This window comes from Panthera onca, chromosome B3 (genome assembly GCF_046562875.1).
Source record: "Panthera onca isolate mPanOnc1 chromosome B3, mPanOnc1 haplotype 2, whole genome shotgun sequence".
Classification (NCBI taxonomy): domain Eukaryota; kingdom Metazoa; phylum Chordata; class Mammalia; order Carnivora; family Felidae; genus Panthera; species Panthera onca.
The window spans coordinates 51,548,830-51,568,770 of NC_138344.1; the positions used below are offsets into that span (position 1 = coordinate 51,548,830).

The 19,941-nt window shown below is 36.1% G+C and overlaps 1 protein-coding gene across 6 annotated transcripts in view; it reads left to right on the top strand.

Annotated features, from left to right (window-relative positions):
* ATOSA (atos homolog A) overlaps positions 1-19,941 on the top strand; it is a 116,211-nt gene that overhangs the window by 74,256 nt on the left and 22,014 nt on the right. For 5 of the 6 annotated variants that reach the window (XR_013556291.2, XM_060618491.2, XM_060618489.3 and 2 more), the window contains exons 3-7: positions 12,934-13,118; positions 14,029-14,231; positions 14,506-14,631; positions 15,980-17,828; positions 19,718-19,837. Coding sequence is in view for 5 of the 6 variants with exons in the window: in XM_060618491.2 (XP_060474474.2) it covers positions 12,934-13,118; positions 14,029-14,231; positions 14,506-14,631; positions 15,980-17,828; positions 19,718-19,837 (2,483 nt within the window). In the remaining variant the exon portion in view is untranslated. The remainder of the gene's footprint in view (positions 1-12,933; positions 13,119-14,028; positions 14,232-14,505; positions 14,632-15,979; positions 17,829-19,717; positions 19,838-19,941) is intronic. The other variant, XM_078448625.2, reaches the window with a different exon arrangement.

Here is a 19,941-nt window from a genome sequence, read left to right on the forward strand (position 1 = left end):
GGTTTTTTAGGGGTAGTATAGTCTGACGTTAGCCGGAGAAACCTAGAACAAAAGAGGTTCATAATGGAGAGTGTAGACCTCATGAATCCCACCTAGATCATACTGTCTCACAGTGCAGCATTCTCAGATGTCGGTTTTCCATATGCATGCTGAAATTTTTAGTTTATTTTTGTCACGTTTATAAAAGAATATAGTAAGTTGTTTAAGTTATGGAGCACATCATCAACACAAAGATTATGTGCATTGTAATTTCTCATTCAGTGGCTACCAAAAGCATTATCAGTCCCTTGTGTGGAGACTCCTGTATGCCTTCCCTCAATTATAGCTCCACCAATCACACTCGAAATATCCACTGTTTTAAATTAAGTGTTAATTATTTCCTTGTACTTCATTATACTTTTACCACATATGTATGGGATCATCAAGTATGTTGTTTGATTTTGCTTGTTTTTTAAACATTTATGTAAATAGAATCATCCTACTTATAGTCTTCTATAACCTGTGTGTACCTATCACTTTTTCTTATATTTATGTCCACTGTTGTATTGTGTCCCATTATATGAATATACCACAATTTACCCATTTTATAGATAGACATTTGTTATTGTTTTCACGACTTTTGTTATTACAGACAGTGTTTCTTTGAATATTCTCATATTGGTCTCCTAGTGAATGGGCAGAAAATTTTCTCTGAGTTATATACCTAGCAGAGTAACTATTGAGTTGTAGGGCATGCACTTCTTTGCTAGATAATGCCAGGTTATTTTTCAAAATGATTGTACTATGGTATACTTTTACTAGCAGTATATGAGTATTGCAGATGCTCTACACATTTACCAACACTTATTTAGTCAGACTAATTTTTCCCCCTTAAATCTGTTGATTTTGAAATGGTATGTCCCTGTGGATTTAATTTGTATTCTTTGATGATTAGGGAAGCTCAGCATCACATGTTCATTAGCTTCTTAGAGTTCTTACGTAAAATATTCCAGATGTTTATCTTTGGTTGGTTATTTAGGTTGCAGATTTTTGCTCCCGGTTTTGGGCTTGTTTTCAGTCTCTGTGGTGCCTTTGGGTGTAGCATTTTGCTCCCTTTCCACAAGTACTTCTTATAGCCTACCATTTAATAAAGACAATTGTTGCACTCAATGACCCACTTGGACCACATAGTTTAAAACAATTGTTTTAAGGGTGCTTGTGTGGCTCAGTCACTTAAGTGACCGACTTCAGCTCAGGTCATGATCTTATGGTCCATAAGTTCAAGCCCCATGTCAGGCTTCCTGTTGTCCCTGCTGTCAGCTACTTCCCTTCTCCTCTGTCTCCTTCTCTCTCTGTCCGCCTGCCACCACCACCCTCAAAAATAAATAAACATTAAAAAAACCTAATTCTTTTAGAAGTTTGGGGCTCCTTTTATAGAGGTGCTAGTAGAACATGTGTGAGGAAACAGGAAGAACTACTTTGGAATGTTTGAAAGATGGAAGTTTGGGGAAAGAATCTGAGAAACAATTAGGAAACAAAGTATTGGCTTTCCTTAGATTTCCACACCCTACCCCTTATTTATTCAACTTCCTCTAGCTCTACTTTTACTGTTTTCTTTATTCTTCCTTTTATATTTTCTCCCTTATTTTCCTGCTGTTTATTGTTTCTCCATTTATTTTGTTTACCTTTTTCTTTTTCTCCTCTTTTCTCTATTTTGATTCCAAATATTAACTATTTCTTATATATTAAATACAATTTCTTGTCAGAGTGGTTTCCATACAACACCCAGTGTTCATCCCAACAGGTGCCCTCCTCAATGCCCCAAATCTTAACTATTTATTCTTTTCTGATTGTTTTCTTTTTCAAATTAAAAAAAATTTTTTAACATTTATTTTTTGAGAGAGAGAGAGAGAGAGAGAGAGAGAGAATGAGAACAGGGGAGGGGCGGAGAGAGAGAGAGAGGGAGACACAGAATCTGGAGCTCAGGCTCCAGACTCTGAGCTGTCAGCACAGAGCCCGGATGTGGGACTTGAACTCATGAACCGTGAGATCATGACTTGAGCCAAAGTTGGATGCTCAACCAACTGAGCCACCTAGGTGCCCCCATAAGTCCTCAGATTTCTAACATTTTTCACATCTAAGAGATCTTGGTTTGAGGCCTCACTTTGCCATTATATTGCCATGTGTGTCTGAGCAATTACTTTACCTCTCTGAAGTCCAGTTTCCTCATGTACAAATTAATGAAAATACATGCTTTTGAAGGTTCTTTTGAGTTTAATTTGTGACTTGTGTACAAAAGCCAAGACTTGGTCTTTAAAAAAAAAAAAAAAGCAAAACCATTTATCCCTTGTCTTTTTTCCCACAGAAGCTGCTTATTTTTCTTTGACGATAAAGGGACCAAGCTCAGTTTTAATTAACTCTTAAGTGTTTTTTAATGCACAAAATAGAACATTGAAACACTTTATTTATAAGCAGATATGATTGTACAGTTTTGCCAAGCATTATAAGGATAATGTTTCAAGACGCCTGGGGAGCAGTCCATTAAGCATCTGACTCTTGATTTTGGCTCAGGTCATGATCTCACAGTTTGTGAGATCGGTTTGTGAGATGGAGCCTCGTGTCAGGCTCTGGGCTGACAGTGGGGAGCCTGCTTGGGATTCTCTCACTCTCTCTTTGTGCCCATCCTGCATGCACACATGCACAAACTCTCTCAAAATAAATAAATAAACATTAAAAAACATAATTTTTTAAGTGGGATATCCTCTTGCTTTTTCTGGAAGTACATAATCTAGACCTTTCCATAATATCTAAATTGAAAGAGCCTTAAAGAGGGAAGACATAAGGCAGGAAGGGAGTAGTTGTCCAAATTCATTTAATACCAAGAAGATACGTCTGTCTGAGGAGCTTTAAAGAATCCATGCCTTGAGCTGGAAGGTTAGACTCGAAGTCATTTTTGTGTGAAATGAAAAATAAGTATGAGCTTCTATAATTGAGAGTTAAGGACTATTGGTAGTGGCAAGCAGGTTTTTAAAGATAATTCTCTAGTTAATGATAATATATGTGTGACTTGGGGCAAATGATTTTACAGAATTAGTTTTCACATCTTTAAAGTGAGAGGAAGACCTGTGTCAGTGCATTTATGTTTACCTTAAATTTAACAAACAATTCCATAGTGATCGCTCTGTGTCAGTTAATATTCTGGAAATTTTACAAATAATATCTCAATCCTTGTAACTACCTTCTGAAGGTTGATATTATTATTTTCCCCATATAATAGAAAAACTGAGGCAGGGCACCTGGGTGGCTCAGTGGGTTAAGCATCTGACTCTTGGTTTCAGCTCAGGTCATGTTCTCCTGGCTTCATGAGTTCAAGCCCTTCTGCCATTGCAGAGCCTGCTTGGGATTCTCTGTCTCCCTCTCTCTTCCCCTCCCCCACTCGTGCTATCTCTCTCTTATAAAGTTAAAAGAAAAAGAAAAAAGAAAAACTGATACAAAGGGAGGTTGTATAATTTGCACAAAGCCAAAGAACTAACAAGTAGTAGAACTGGTTGTCTCAGAGTTCATGCTCTTAGCTATTACTTTGTGCTACATCATGAAAATTAAAAGGAAGAAGCACTTGATAAAATACTTCACAACTCAAGAAGATGATGATCATCTTTGTGTAATTGGATGTTTGGATTAAGTGACAATTAAAATTTATAGCCAGTTTTTGAAAAGGTAGATTACTATAAAAACATACATATGACTTAGTTTTCTGGATGACACCTCAGAATATTACAATGCTTTAATTATAATTTTGCACTTTGGTAGTTATTGTATTATGTAGATGTATGACAAAAATATTTGGTTGAATTCACACCCATATTTGGTTGAATTCATGAGTTCTAGCTCCACCTCGGGCTCTCTGTTGACAGCTCAGAGCCTGGAGTCTGCTTAGGATTCTGTGTCTCTCTCTCTCTGCTCCTCCCTCACTCACACTCTGTCTCTGAAAAATAAATAAACATTAAAAAAATTTTTTTAAATCAATAGAACTCTCCTGGAATGACTTGATAAAAGATAAAAAAAAGAGGCTAATAAAACAGACTAACAACATTTATGAACCATTCCACCAATCTGGTGATGCCTTAAGAAGTGAGAAACTTGAGGGGCAGGGGCACATGGGTGGCTCAGTTGGTTAAGTGTCTGTCTTCGGCTCAGGTCATGAACTAGCAGTTTGTGAGTTCAAGCCCCACATGGACTCTGTGCTGACAGGCTCAGAGCCTGGAGCCTGTTTCAGATTCTGTGTCTCCCTCTCTCTCTCTCTCTCTGCCCCTCCCCTGCTCGTGCTCTGTCTCTCTTGCTCTCAAAAATAAATAAAACATTAAAAAAATTTTTTTAAAGAAAACTGTTGTCTTTGTGCCTTATTTTCTTCATCTGGAAGTAAGGTACGATCCCTTACAATTTTTGCCTAAAACAGAACCATGAAACACTTATCTTTGAGATTGGAACATAAAGATGAGAAACCAAAATTTTTTCAGTGTATATAGAATTTAACCCATTGAGATACATATCCATGAAATATTAAAAATATTATTATAAAGAAACGGATGGGTTGAGTTACCCATGGAACTGTTAATATAGTGCTTAGTTTTTCCTGAAGTGATGGTTGATTTGCACTGATCTATCCTTTCTTTTTTTCATGTTCACATTTGTGGTAAGTGCCCCAAGTTTGAGCAAAGGTTGCCTGAAGTTAGCAGTACAGCCTGTTTATGGAACACAGTGAAACTTACCCATGTGGAGGTGAAATTCATGACCTTAGGACTGTGAGCCAGCACCCTGAAGTAACCATTCATAGCCTACATGGCTTACCTAAGTTCTGGGGAAGAGTATAACGTCAGTGACAGATGAGTGTGGAAATGAGTTAGGAAAGGGCTCTTTTGTGAGGAAAAAAAATAGGGAATGAAGAAACTTTTCAGAAAGCTCAGAATTGTTGGAAAGAAGAAGAATCAGCCATGTTTAATAGGTGAAAAAGAACAAGGAGTGGCACAAGCATGGAATAGGTCACAGTTTGGCTGGAACAGAGAGACTATGGGGGGAGCAGTAAAAGAGATGAAGAAGCAAAGGTGGAGAAAGTTAAGACTCCAAAGGTGGAGTCTAAAGCAGGGTCACCTCAGTGTGTATCCAAGATGCAGCATTCGCATCAGAACCTGGCAGTGCACAGCAAAGTGTAGTGTGGTCCTGGCCCTAATGTCAGAGTTTACATTAAATCAGAGGGCGGTTAGGGAGCCAGTAAAACAAACGGAAAACTTAGAATGAAGAGGAATGTGATGAAATGGATTTTCAGGAATATTAATTGCATTCAAGTGCAAAGTGAGTAAGAAGAGGCTTAGAGTCCTAGACCATAGCTAGGAGACTGTTGTAGTAATTCAGGCATAAAATAGTAAGAGCCTAACTTAGGTTAACTGTCTTGAGGTCAAAAAAGAAGAGTTTAAATCAAAGAAAAATTTTAAAGTAAGATTAGTAAGATTTAGTGGCTGGATTTCAGGACCATAAAGAGGGAGAATCTCCTACCCTTGTCTCATAGACTTAGAAGGGAACTTCTTTTATTCTCATTTTGAGATTTGAAGACCATTTTGAGTGATGATATTGTGTATTTAATACTTACCTTGTTTTTATAGAAAGGGCTGTTGTAATACATGAATGGTCATTTTTCTCGGGACTCAGAAAGTAGACTTTTGTATTTATCATCTATACCCTTCAGAATAATTGACAATGTATGTCATATCTGCCTAGTCTTCCATCACTGTCTACTGAGATCACTATTGTCATTCATGGTCACCAGTGACTTGCTTATTGTCAAATCCAGTGGTCACATCTTTGTTTACATTTTATTAAACCTCACTTGTATTTGAAACCATTGGCTCTGCCCTTGAAACATTTTTTTTTCCCTTGTGCTTCTGTGATACAAGATACTTGACAGCTCCTTTGGCTGGTTCATCATCCTCTCTCAGATCACTACTTGGTGGAGCCTGGTGGAGTGCCTCCAGGCTCTGTCGTGAGTTCCCAACATATTCCTTTAGGTAGCTCTTGATTGTGAATACTCTCCAATTGCCAATGATTCCCTAAACTATATCCCTAACCCTGGACAACTACAGTAGCCTCCTAACTAGTATACCTGCTTTGGTTTTTATTCCTATTATCAACATAGCAGCCAAGGTGATCACCTTAAGATGTAAATCAGGGTTGCCTGGATGTCTCAGTCAGTTAAGTGTACACCTCTTGACTTCAGCTCTGTCACCTCTGTGCTGACAGTACAGAGCCTTGCTTGGGATTCTCTCTCTCTCTCTCTCTCTCTCTCTCTCTCTCTCTCTCTGCCCCTCCCCTGCTTGCACATTAGCTCTATCACTCTCAAACAATAAAGTTTTTTTAAAAAAAGTAAATCAGATCAACCCATTTCTCTAATTAAAACCCCCAAAGGCTTCCCATTGAATTTATGACAGAATTTCAACTCTTTCCTGGAGAGCTTCAAAATCATCCTGTATAATCTAATCCCTCACCACCATTCTGATCTTCATCTTCCTTTCCTTCTTGCTGCCTTTCAAGCCTCACTTACCTGGGACATTACCCATTCATTCTCACCTTAGACCCTTTGCTCAGAATACTCTTTCCCCTAATTTCTGAATAGCTAGCTCCTTGCTCAGATCTCAGCTTAAACATTGCCTACTCAGAAAAGCCTTCTCTGAACACTTGATATAAAACATTCACATAAGCATTCTCATTTCACTCTTTTTACACTTACAGCATAGCACTTCACACCATCTGATATTTGTCTTTAAAAAAATTTTTTTAATGTTTTATTTTGAGAGAGAGAGAGAGAGGGAGACAGTGTATGAGTGGGGGAAGGGCAGAGAGAAGGAGATACAGAATCCAAAGTAGGCTCCAGGCTCTGAACTGTCAGCCCAGAGCCTGATGCGGCTCTCAAACCCATGAACCATGAGATCATGACCTGAGCTGAAGGTGGAGGCTTAACTGACTGAACCACCCAGGTACCCCACCATCTGCTATTTTTCTTATTAATTTGTTCTTGTTTTTCTCCACCACCACTAGAATATAAGCTCCAAGTCCCAGTGTTTAGGAAAGTGCCTGGCACACAGGAGGTATATAATAGTACATATATAATAAATAATTGTTGAATAAATGGAGTCTTAATACCAATATACTGGTTATGTCAACAGAGAATCCAGTTCTTTGAGCATAATCTTTTCCACTCTTAACACCCATTCTCAGTTCCCTACATATATGTTTCTCATATTGTTAGTATAAGACTCTAGATCTCAATTTTTTAAATTTTATTTTTAAAAAGCAAAAAAAGCATTTTAAACTGCTAAGTTATTTCAACCTATGCTGTTACCTGTGTTTGTCTTCACGAATTCCTATATTAAATAACTAAACTACGGCCTACTAAGTAGGAGTTCTATAAGACAGTGACTAAAATGTATGACACTAGGTAATGCTTTTATTTACATGTTATTTTTCAATTAAAAGGCCTTATCATTTATCTAATACCAATCAGAGAACAGTAGTTTATTTAAAATTTAGCTTATGTGTTTGTATGTTAGCTTTATGAAAGGGCTGATCATATTTTATTATATATACATCTTTCTGTGTACATGGCACATGTGATTGTGGCACAAACACATGATCATAACACTCTTTCTTTTGAAACACTATGTTTTCACTTTCAAGATATTTTATAGATATCTTTCCTTGTCAAAAGTAAACCTATATCATTATTTTAGATATAACTATACCACAGTATATCAACCAGTCCTGTATTATTGGACATTTAGGTTTATTCCATTTTTTAAATTGGTATAAACATTTAAATAAATATCCTTTAATATTCAGCTCAGTGTATGTGTTATTTTATAGAAAGAGGATTTTGATTCTTATTACCAGATTGTCCTTTATGAAGTTGAAAGGACCTTATTGTTAGAGAAACATTTTTTTTTTTTTTAGCAACCCCCCAGGTTATTCTCCTGCTTGTCTTGTCATTGTCTTCCATGTCATTAGAAGTGTGGAATTTTCTGCTACCTTGCCAGGCTTTAGAAGTAAAGTGAACCTTGAAGAGGGCACTTGTTGGGATGAGCACTGGGTGTTGTATGGAAGCCAATTTGACAATAAACTATATTTAAAATAAATTAAAAATACTAAAAAAAAAAAAAAAAAAAAAAAAAAAAGTAAACTGAACCGCATATCTAGCAGCCCAGTGATGGGTAAGACCTTCTTCTCTCATTCGTTTTACACAGAGCTTTGAAGAAGTTCTGAGCTATCCTGGGAGTTTTTTCTGAATCACTATATGATGAGTACTGGTTCAGAGGGCCTCCTGGGGCTCCTAAGAAGGAGGTAGTGGTTCTGGCTTCTCTCCTAGGGTTTTTTCTGTGCTGCTTCTGCAGAACAGATTCATAGACTCTCAGGGTTGAAAGAACTCTTGCTACCACTTAACTAGCTGAATACGTTCAATCACACCCCTGGGATGTGTCTATCAGTCTGTCCTTGAATATCCCTGGTGATAAAGAATTTACTTCTACTGAGAGTTAGTCCATTTTATCTGTGGATCACTCTGATCAGAGTTTTCCCAGTTACCAAATTGTTCACCTCTTTTATTAAACAGAATAGATGGGGAACTGTATAAGAAATAGCTAAACTCCACAGCCAGAAGTGCATGCTACTACAAAAGCAGCCAGTCTGGTCATGGCTCTCAGTCAAACTGGTGTAAACCCAATCCTCATTGAGGTCTTGGAGGTAGAGGGATTCTAGAACTATGTTTTGATTCATTAATCTCCAGTCTCCAAAGATCTGTCCTTCATAGCCTGTGAAAACTTGTAACATCCTTTGTTTGCTTCAATGCTATGCTTTATATCAAATAATTTATTTCTTCTAAAATATGTAACTACTAGGTAAGATTGACAGTCCATATTTGTCTAGATATGAAACACCTTTTGTTTTTATAAAGGTACATTGTTTTCAGAGGCCCTAAAATCATAACTTACTTCTAGAATAAGCTCAAAATATCAAGTTCTATTGAGTGAATTTTCTTTAGCATGACATGGTTCTCAGTTATTGTTCTTATTCCTTATGGTAGTCTCTGCTGTCTGGTGTTTTAGAGGTTGACATTATCAAAATTTTAACTATGTAACTTTTCTAATGGCCACTGTGATTTAGTATTCTCATTTCTTAAAATTCAGACATCCTTACATTTTTCCTGACAGTTCCTAAAGGTTGTCATCATAAAGTCACATGCATTTAGGTAGTATTTTATTTTTCATAATGCTACAGTATAATCCATGCTATTCCTTGCAGTTCTGTTTTGTTTTGTTTTGTTTTTAATATGTGTTTTTGGGAGAGTACAGTGGAGGAGGGGCAGAGAGAGGGGACAGAGGATCCAAAGTGGGCTCTGCTGATAGGCTGACAGCAGTGCTGAGTGACAGCGGGTCTCGAACTCACTAACTGCAAGATCATGACCTGAGCCAAAGTCAGATGCTCAACCAACTGAGCCACCTAAGTGTCCCGTAATTTTTATGTAATGGTTACATAGATAACTAATATATAACTACTGTCATCTCTAATCTTTGTGTTAAGTTTTTCATTTAAATATTTAACACTCTGGGGGTGCCTGGATGGCTTAGTCACTTGAGCATCTAACTCTTGATTTCGGCTTAGGTCATAATCTCATGGTTTGTGAGTTTGAGCCCCACATTGAGCTCTACACTGACAGCACTAAACCTGCTTGGGGTTCTCTCCCTTTCTCACTGCCCCTCTCTTAAAATAAATAAATAAACTTTTAAAAAAAGTTATTTTTGTAATAGTTTAGTTTTTATCACTTTAAACTTGATAATCCTGGTGTGTAAGCCATTATTTGCTAGGGCTTTAGAGATAAATTATAGTTTTGCAGGCATAAGGATAACACTGTCATTCTCCCCACTCTTTCTGCCCTTCCCCCTTTCTTAATCTGACCTTGTAGGTTTTTTCTCAAGTATAGATTTTTTTTTTTTTTAAGTAGTAGCACATAAATGTAAGACTTATTGCTTAGACTGTGGATCATCCTTGGTATTCACATGGAGTAGCTGACATCTTGGCATCATTCAGCATTCCAAAGATTAGGAGCCACTGCTCTGTCACAATTCTTAGTTTTCCAGGATTACCTGACAAACTCAGGGAAAGGAACAGGATGAGCCCAGAGAAATATCTCAGGAGCTGAAATCATGCCATGTAGCCCATGGCAAGCCTGAGGTAGCTTTGAAAACCCATAGAACCACCAGAGAAAGGGATTGAATGGAATCCTTTTTACATCTTTTGCTTCCCCGTGAAGGACACCAGGATTTAACTCAGTTAATCCCAAGGGACTACAGGAAACCTTTGATTTATAATCTAATTGATTTCTAGAGGAAAGTGGAAAGTTGAGATCACTCTCTTGTTTTTCTTGTCACATTATTATAAACTAGGGTTCTATCCCTGGAAACTACAGATCTTCCCTGACTTACAACGGGGTTACATCCTGATAAGACATTTTCAACTTATGATAGGTTTAAGTGAAAAATGCATTTAACATTCCAAACCTAGCAAATGTCATAGCTTAGCCAAGCCTGCCTTGAACGTGCTTAGAACACTTACATTAGACTACAGATGGGCAAAATCATCTAACACAAAGCCTATTTTATAATAAAGTGTTGAATATGCCTGTAATTTATTGAACACTATATTGGAAATGAGAGAAAGAGAATGGTTGTGTTGGTACAGACGGTTGTAAGTGTATTGGTGTTTTGCCCTCTCCATCATGTGGCAGACTGGGCCCTGGAGCTCACTGCAGCTGCACAGCGTCATGAGAGGACCCTACCATATTGCTGGTCTGGGACCAGATCAAAAGCCAAATCACTTTCACACCATCGTCAAGTCAAAAAATAGTAAGCTGATGAGGGGCTGTCTGTTCCAATATGTATTATTAATATATGTGTTGCATATTATTATTTTACTTACATTTTTATAAACATATACTAAAGTATGTAATAACAGTTTTTATAGCTGCAATGAAAGAAAGCAGGCATGAGGTAGTAGTGGTTAAGGAACCAGATTCTGGAGCCAGACTGTAGATTCAAATTCCAACTTCATTCTTTACTGGCTGGGTAATCTTGGGCAAGTTACTTAACGTCTCTATGCTTCAGTTATCTTTAAAATGGTAGTAACAGTTTCCGCCTTATAGAGCTGCTCTGAGGATAGAATGAATTAATGTGTAGAAAGTACTTAGAACTGGCAATGTCTGACATTGTTAGTAAGTGTTCACTGTTATTTTATATGTTGCACATGGTCATTTTAGGGAATATTTTCTGAATGGTCTTAAAATACCAACTCAATAAAGTTGGCTTTGAAGGCTGCTGCATCTCCAGATAAGCCTTCCTGATGATAGAAATGGGCATTCTTCGTCATTTCCTTCAAGGCTATTCATAATCTGGCTCCAGTCCTTTCTTTTGCACGCTTTCTCTATACAGATTCTCTACTCAAGTTGCACTTTCTCTCTCCTGGTTCTGCTCAATGTCTACCTCCTTTAAAAAAAAATTGTTTTCAGTATAGTTGTCCCACAATGTTACATTAGTTCCCTGTGCACAACATAATGATTCAGATTTTCTATGCTGTGCTCATAAGTGTAGCTACCATCTATCACTAAACAACGCTATTACAATATCATTGACTATATTCCCTATGCTGTGCGTTTTATTCCCTTGACTTATTTATTCCATAACCGAAAGTCTGTATTTCCCACTCTCCTTCACAAATTTTGCCCATCTCCCAGCCCCCTTGCCTCTGACAACCAACGATTTGTTCTTTGTATTTATAGGTCTGACTCTGCGTTTTGTGTATTTCAATGCCTACCTCTTTTGCAAAATTTTACCACTGTTATCTGAAAAACGTTGGAATGTATTAAATGCTGTAGTGTTCTATTTGTTTTGAAGATGATTTATGAATCATGAACCCTTTGAGACTAGGATCTATGCCATAATACAATTCTGTATCCCCTGTCACTTAATACAGTGTAGCAAGTACTTAAAGTATGTGATATTTAATTGGATTGCACAACAAATTGAATTTGTGTGTGTACATTTGCACGAGTGTTCAACTCGTGTAACAGGTTAACACTTTTGAAACTTAACTGTTTCACAAACTTGGAGCACTTGCGAGAAATTTAAAAATTACTACAAATAAGTGAGAACACCTGCATTTCAAATTGTTTGGAACTGCATAGTAACAATAACAACAACAAAATTCACACTTCATATATTGTAATTTGGGCCTGCATCTGCTGCTGGATAATTATAACATTTCTCCTTTTGAAACTACTAATACTATAAGGCATAGGCAGAGAAGGACTCCAGAGCTCTGAATGTCCACAGCACAGATGGGTTGTAAGAATAAGGAACTAGATAAGAAAGGGACAAAGGAGAGAAAGGGAGAAACATATATTTGAATTTGCATCCTTAATATTTAATAATAGTAATAAAACAGCTAAAAAATATGACATAATAAGACCTTTTAACCTTTTGGTTATTGGTGAAATTTTGGGTGTAAAAACTGTTGCACTTGACATCTGAAAAATATAAGATATCTAAATATCTATAAGATTATAAATGTATTCCTAAATCTTAGACATTTTAACTGAAATTGACATAAAAATAATTTTATGCTATAATTTCAACCACCTTTACCTTAACTGAAATTTGGAATTATCCATTCTCTCCTTACCTTGTATACCTTGTGAACCAAGAGTTTACTGTATTTTAATTGCCTGATTTTTACCCCCCTTTCACTCTTTGTTAGTGAATATACTTGAATATAGATTGTGACATTAGGTATTTTAGGTGTAAACGGTGAGTTCTTAACAAGAATACATTAAATTAGAGACTCATTTTTTTTTTAAACCAGATACTCTAGATGAATATTTTGAATATGATGCAGAGGAGTTCTTGGTCTCTTTGGCCTTGTTAATAACAGAAGGACGAACACCTGAATGTTCTGTAAAAGGTCGCACAGAAAGTTTCCATTGCCCTCCAGCACAGTCCTGTTACCCAGTAACTTCCAAACATGAATGTAGTGACAAGCTGGCTCAGGTGAGAATTGTGTATTGAGTATATTTTCTTTTTCTTTCATATAAACTAGTTTAAATTCTGTGATCACTTTTGTTACATGACAATTATAATGTTCACACTTAAGTATAAAATCACTTATAACTACAATAAAAAAAATCCTAATCTTGGACCATAGCTAATACCCCTAACTCTTAAGCGATGCTCTTAAAGTCACAGTAGGTACCTTTGCAGATCAGCATGCAGGGTGACAGCCAAAATCATACCTGCCTTCTTACTCGCCAGATTTAAGATAATTGTTGCTATTGATCTTGTGTTTATTTGGTAGAATTACTTTCATGATTATTTTCTTCAGATTAACCAATTTCCCTTTTATATTCCTTTTTTCCTACGGGAGGATACTTTTTGCTATCTTAGTAGTATTTTTATATAATGTCAAAAATAGTTATTTTGATAGGTAGTGTATAATTTGCTATAGGGATTTTCCCAACAGTTTCTTAAATGTAGTCCAAAATTTTACATTTTTAAAATCTTGTCTATTTTGAGCATTTAATGAAAATGAGATTTTAATATTTTGGTTTTTACTTAGAATGAATCTTTATTTTGTAACAATGACATAGTTAACAAACTAGGCTGGGCCACCTTAAGGCCTGTCAGATGTGGTGTATGACAGTTATTTTTCCACAAAATAGAGTAGAAATATCCCCCTCCCCAAGAAACTTTGCATCATAAATGTTCAGTACTAATCCTTGTACTCTAGAACTCACTAGTGTTAATCCACTATTTAATGAGGAAATCTAAATAAGCCTAAGCAAAGATCTACAGTTGACTCATTTCTCATATAGATGTCTATTTTACAATTATAATTTTAAACTGTAAATATAAAATGCCTTGGGTTATTGAGGTATTTCGCTTACATTCATTTTCTCTTAAGTGTCGCCAAGCCAGAAGAACTAGGTCTGAGGTCTTACTGTTGTGGAAGAATAACCTTCCAATCATGGTGGAAGTGATGTTACTCCCAGATTGCTGCTACAGTGATGATGGGCCCACCACAGATGGAATTGATCTCAATGATCCTGCAATTAAGCAAGATGCATTATTATTAGAAAGATGGATATTGGAGCCAGTTCCTCGACAGTAAGTTGTTGAACTGAGTTTCAAGTTGTTCTTGCTAAATCAGGTTTTCCATTGCTTCTATAAATTATTTTAATAATGTATCATGTCTTTGACTCTAATGATGTAGTAAAATTTAGACATTTAGATCTTCTGTGACTTCAAGTGACACTAGTAAATGCACTTCGATTCTCTTGAAAGCACATATCCAGAATATATTTATTTTAGCTTCTGTATTTCTAAAGTTCAATCATTTTGTACTTGCTGACATTTAAATGATACTTTTTACCTCCCTTAGGAGTGGCGATCGGTTTATTGAAGAGAAGACTCTTCTATTGGCTGTCCGCTCATTTGTGTTTTTTTCTCAGTTAAGTGCTTGGCTGAGTGTTTCCCATGGTGCTATTCCACGAAATATTCTTTACAGGTAAGTATTGAGCAAAATAAGGACAGTGTGTATTTAACCTTGTTGGTTAGCTACTGAATGATATTTTACCTTTTAAGCAGTTTATTTCCTTCATTTCTAAATGTAAGTGGATAAAATTTACTAAAGATTTTCTCAAAACAAGTTAGAGAATTTAAATGCGAATCAGTATGAATTTTACTTTATTTCTTTTTAATTTGTTTTTTATTTTTTTAATGTTTGTTTACTTTTGAGAGAGAGGGAGACACAGAATCAGAAACAGGCTCCAGCTCTGAGCTGTCAGCACACAGCCCAACATGGGGTTTGAACTCCCAAGCAGTGAGATCATGACCTGAGCTGAAGTCAGATGCTTAACCAACTGAGCCACCCAGGCACCCCCGGCATAGATTGGTTTTCAGAGAGCTTTTTAGCTTTAAAGAACCCCCAATGGGCTTACGTATAAAAACTTTCTGGGCTGCTGAATTTCCATAATGGTAGACTTATTTAATTTTTGCATCTTGAAAACTGTAAATTTATAGGCTGCTGACCAAGTGTCTAATTGTTTCTTTAGGCAGGTGGCCCTGAGATTGAGTATCTCTTAATCACCTTGTACAACAGAATTAGCTAAATCCATTTATTTAGAGTAAATGCCATTTTTTTTTAAGAAATAATTCTAAATTATAGTATTCTTGAGCTTTAATGCCTAAGTAGTCCAGTGTTCATAAAAAGATCATCTCTAGGCTCTTTCCATAATGTCCATCAACTGATGAATGGATAAAGAAATTGTGATTTATATACACAATGGAATACTACGTGGCAGTGAGAAAGAATGAAATATGGCCTTTTGTAGCAATGTGGATGGAACTGGAGGGTGTTATGCTAAGTGAAATAAGTCATACAGAGAAAGACAGATACCATATGTTTTCACTCTTATGTGGGTCCTGAGAAACTGAACAGAAGACCATTTGGGAGGGGAAGGAAAAAAAAAAAGATGAGAGAGGGAGGGAGCCAAAACATAAGAAACTCTTAAAAACTGAGAACAAACTGAGGGTTGATGGGGGGTGGGAGGGCGGGGAGCATGGGTGATGGGTATTGAGGAGGGCACCTGTTGAGATGAGCACTGGATGTTGTATGGAAACCAATTTGACAATAAATTTCATATAAAAAAATCATCTCTATTCTAAGCATAAACTATTGTGCTTTTTATGTTGGTTTTATCAGAATGACATGCATGGTAAAGTAGCTGAAAGTAAACCCTTAATAGTAATTAATGCAAATAAAGATAAGTATGTAACTGTTGAAAATTTTTTATAATATATAACGTTATAAGCATTACAATGCATTGATTCTGTATATTTCTATATGATTCTAGAATCAGTGCTGCTGATGTAGACCTGCAGTGGAATTTTTCACAGACCCCGATTGAACATGTGTTTCCTGTTCCTAATGTTTCTCACAATGTGGCCTTGAAAGTCAGCGTTCAGTCCTTGCCCAGACAATCTAATTATCCAGTTTTGACCTGTAGTATTCACACTAATATTGGCCTTTATGAGAAAAGAATTCAAGAACATGAACTTAAAGTCCATCAGCACCGCAATTCTAGTGAAGTAGAACAATGTAGTACAAATAGTTCACAGCGTCTGTGTAGCAAACAATCTTGGACCATGGCACCTGAAAGCATATTGCATGCAAAAAATGGCACAACTCCAGAATATATTGCAGCTGTCAAAAATGTCAAACTGTATCCAGGCACTGGCAGTAAATCTGACTATGGAACACGTCAAGCCAATATTCTGGGCTTCAGTGGTAGAGGAGATAAAAAGTCACATGAAACACCAGTGAGAACTTTAAAATCATTTTCAATGATTGATTCCAGGGTCTCTAGCCACCAGAGTTCCTGGCAGTCAGTTGGTGAGACTAATCCTTTAATAGGCTCTTTAATTCAGGAGCGACAAGAAGTTATTGCAAGAATTGCTCAGCATTTGATTCATTGTGATCCAAGCACTTCCCCTGTTTCTGGACATCCATTTAATATGCAAGAGTCTAGTTCACTTAATTCAAAACTTTTCCGGGTTTCAAAAGAAAATGAAAATGTGAGAAAATGTAAAGAAACTTTCTCCATTTCCTTTGGTAGTCCTGAGCTTACCTCCTCAGAAGACACCAGTGAGGGAAAAATTCAAGTAAAACCAGATACTCCTCGAAGTGAAACTGGCAGTTCCAATGGTCTTTATTCTCGTCAGTCTATTGGTGAGACAAATCCTTTGATCGGCTCTTTACTCCAGGAGCGACAAGATGTTATTGCAAGGATTGCTCAACACTTGGAGCATATTGATCCAACTGCATCACATATACCCCGGCAGTCATTCAACATGCATGACTCCAATTTGGTTCCTTCGAAAGTATTTAGGAGTACATACGAAGACAACAATTTGTGGAAGAAAAACAAGGATGTTACCTCTGTTTCCATTTCCAATACAAAATTTTCCTTGTTAGAAGACAGCAGCGAAGGGGAAAACTTAATACCCAATAAATCATTTAGTTCTTTTAAATGTAATGGTAAAGTCGAATCCTCTTTGAAACCTCAAATAAGAAGAAATCTGTATCAGGACAATCCTAGTGAAACCATCCAAAATACTTTCCAAGAGACACAGAACAAAGCCATTAGTTTATTGACTCCCTCAAATATGCCTCACTGCAAAAAAAATAACTTAGATTTGACAGTCAGATTGGAAAATACACTTTCTGAGTGTCAATTTAAGGAGCGAGAAATTAGCAATGAAACTGATAAAAAGTATTCAAATTGCAACAGTATTGACAAACAGATTTGCACAGATAAGTATAAGGAAAAAAGAATAAAAAATGAAAATTCTAATCCAGAATATTTTAAGAATCATGAATTTGATAATTCCAAAAAAGATGACTCAAAAATAAAAGCTACTATGTTGGAAATGTCTGAATATTTGAACAAACATGAAAACAAGTGCTCAAATAAAGACTCAGAAAGGCCTAAGACATGTGAGCAAAATACTCAACTTAATAGTATAGAAAATTATCTCAATAAAGATAATGAAGTTCGCAAATGCAAAAAGCCAGACCTATTAAAAATTGAACAGGATAAGAAAGAAGAGATAATTGATGAAAAATCTCAAAACTGTTCTCAGAGAAAGAAAGTAAAAGACTGTTTGTCTACATGTGAACGACTGAAAAATACAGAGGTGTTGGTAGGTAACATCTAATATTTCAAATATAATTCTCAAACATTTATCATGGTTTCAATTTTGTTTACAGAAGATCTAGTTATAAAGGCCTAAGGTGCCCATTAATTATAGTAAATACAGTCAGTTCTAATAAACCTGCTACAAAACTAGTATTAACATCCTTGAAAAATAACCTACTTACTTAAGAGCAAATGCTAGGTGAATTCTTCCCATTGCCCTTTTTTGGTTATTTCAACACTGGACAATTGCTGGAGGGTAATTAGGAGTCAGAAATGAAACTCACATCAGCTTAATGTATCATTTGTTAGTAGCTCTGGCCTAATACAGTGCACCCGTTGTAATGCCACTGCTCAGCTAGGGATTTTAGGAATATCTATAGAGAAGTCACGAGGCTGTTTGTTGGTTAGAATGCCTGGGTTCCTGTCCTGACTTCACAATTTGGACCTTAAGTCACACTGAATAAGTCACCTAACTTCTAAAAACCTCAGTTTCCTCAGTTCTAAAATAAGAATGATAAATCTCTTTTGCCTATCTCAGAGTTGTGACAATCATATAATAGATTTTAAGAAATTTTGTGAATCTTTAATGTACTATATAAATAAAAGATACTTATTTACATTTTATTTAACTTTCTACCAAACCATTTTTTAGCTTTAGAAAATTATTATTAGGCAGAGAGAGGAATACCGAGAATCCAAAGCAGGAACCCAAGCCATTAGTGCAGAGCAGGATATGGGGCTCAAACCCACAAACCAGAGATCATGACCTGAGCTGAAGTCTGACGTTTAACCAACTGAGCCACCCAGGTGCCCCTGGAAAAGTACTTTTTAACTGTTTTGACCTAAATCTGAATGTCCTTAGTTTATCTTCTTTATCAGTAAAATTAGTTCTGCTGGACATAAGAGTTTTAATAATTGTACCATGTTTCCAATTTCTGTTTTTCAATAGAATCTCTAACATGGATTGTATCAAATGGTAGTTTCCAATTTTCTAAAACTATAATTGTCACAAAAACAGTTAGCTTTTCATGATCCTTTCTGGTACCTAAAAGGAGAACTTAATTTGGCCACTGTATTTTTCAAGCTACTAATATTCGGTTTTTCATGCTCTTGTTTTAAATATAATCATACAACATTTACTAAGTGCCCAGACACTCTTCTGAATATTTTACACATATTGGCATACTTGATCCTTCCACTAAACTATGAGAGTAAACTAGAGTAAACTCCAGTTTACAAATGAGGACCCTAGGACTGGAGAGCTTAAGTAACTTGCCCAAGGTCACAAAGCTAGTAAGTGGCAGAGCCAGGACCCAAATTAGACTTTTCTGATTTTTATGTGTTGCTATGAATTTCTAGTGTTTGGGTTTAAACTTGCCTAAATTGTTAAGAAATAGCTTGTTTCTGTATCACATCAAAAACATGGTACTGCAACTGCATTAGATATATTTTTAAATTCACATTTATTGTATTTCTGTGTCGTGCTCTACCAAATTACATGCTTTGAGAACGACTCTTAATATTAACATAGTTTTATATTTTAGAATACTCTTTTTTCTACCTCTGAGTAGTTGTTTTCTCACAAATTAAAAGTATCAAATATTAGCTTACCAGATGTTAGACTCTGAGTATTTATAAATATGAGCATATGTATAAGACGATTATATTTGGACATAGTTTCTTTAGAATATTTGAGTTTATTCAGTACTTTAGAAAAAACTCTTAGACATTGTTTTATTAAAGTGTGTGTGTGTGTGTGTGTGTGTGTGTGTGTGTGTAGATCTAGATCTGTAGATGATTAGCATTACCACCCAAGATATAATATCTCAGTACATATTAGGGATAAGACCAAAATTACTTAAATGTTATCATTAAAATTAATTATTTTCCTAGCAGAAGACTATACCACTGAAACATTCAAGTGTCTGGCGGAAACATAATTTTCATTCCTTAGATGGGACCTCAACCAGAGCTTTTCATCCTCGAACTGGATTGCCTCTTCTCTCAAGTCCTGTAAGGTTTCTTTCTCTTATTTCATATTTATACTTGGAAACATCTAAAATGTTTACAAATTATTTTATCTGAATTGTAATTGAAAAAAATTTAAATGCACTTTT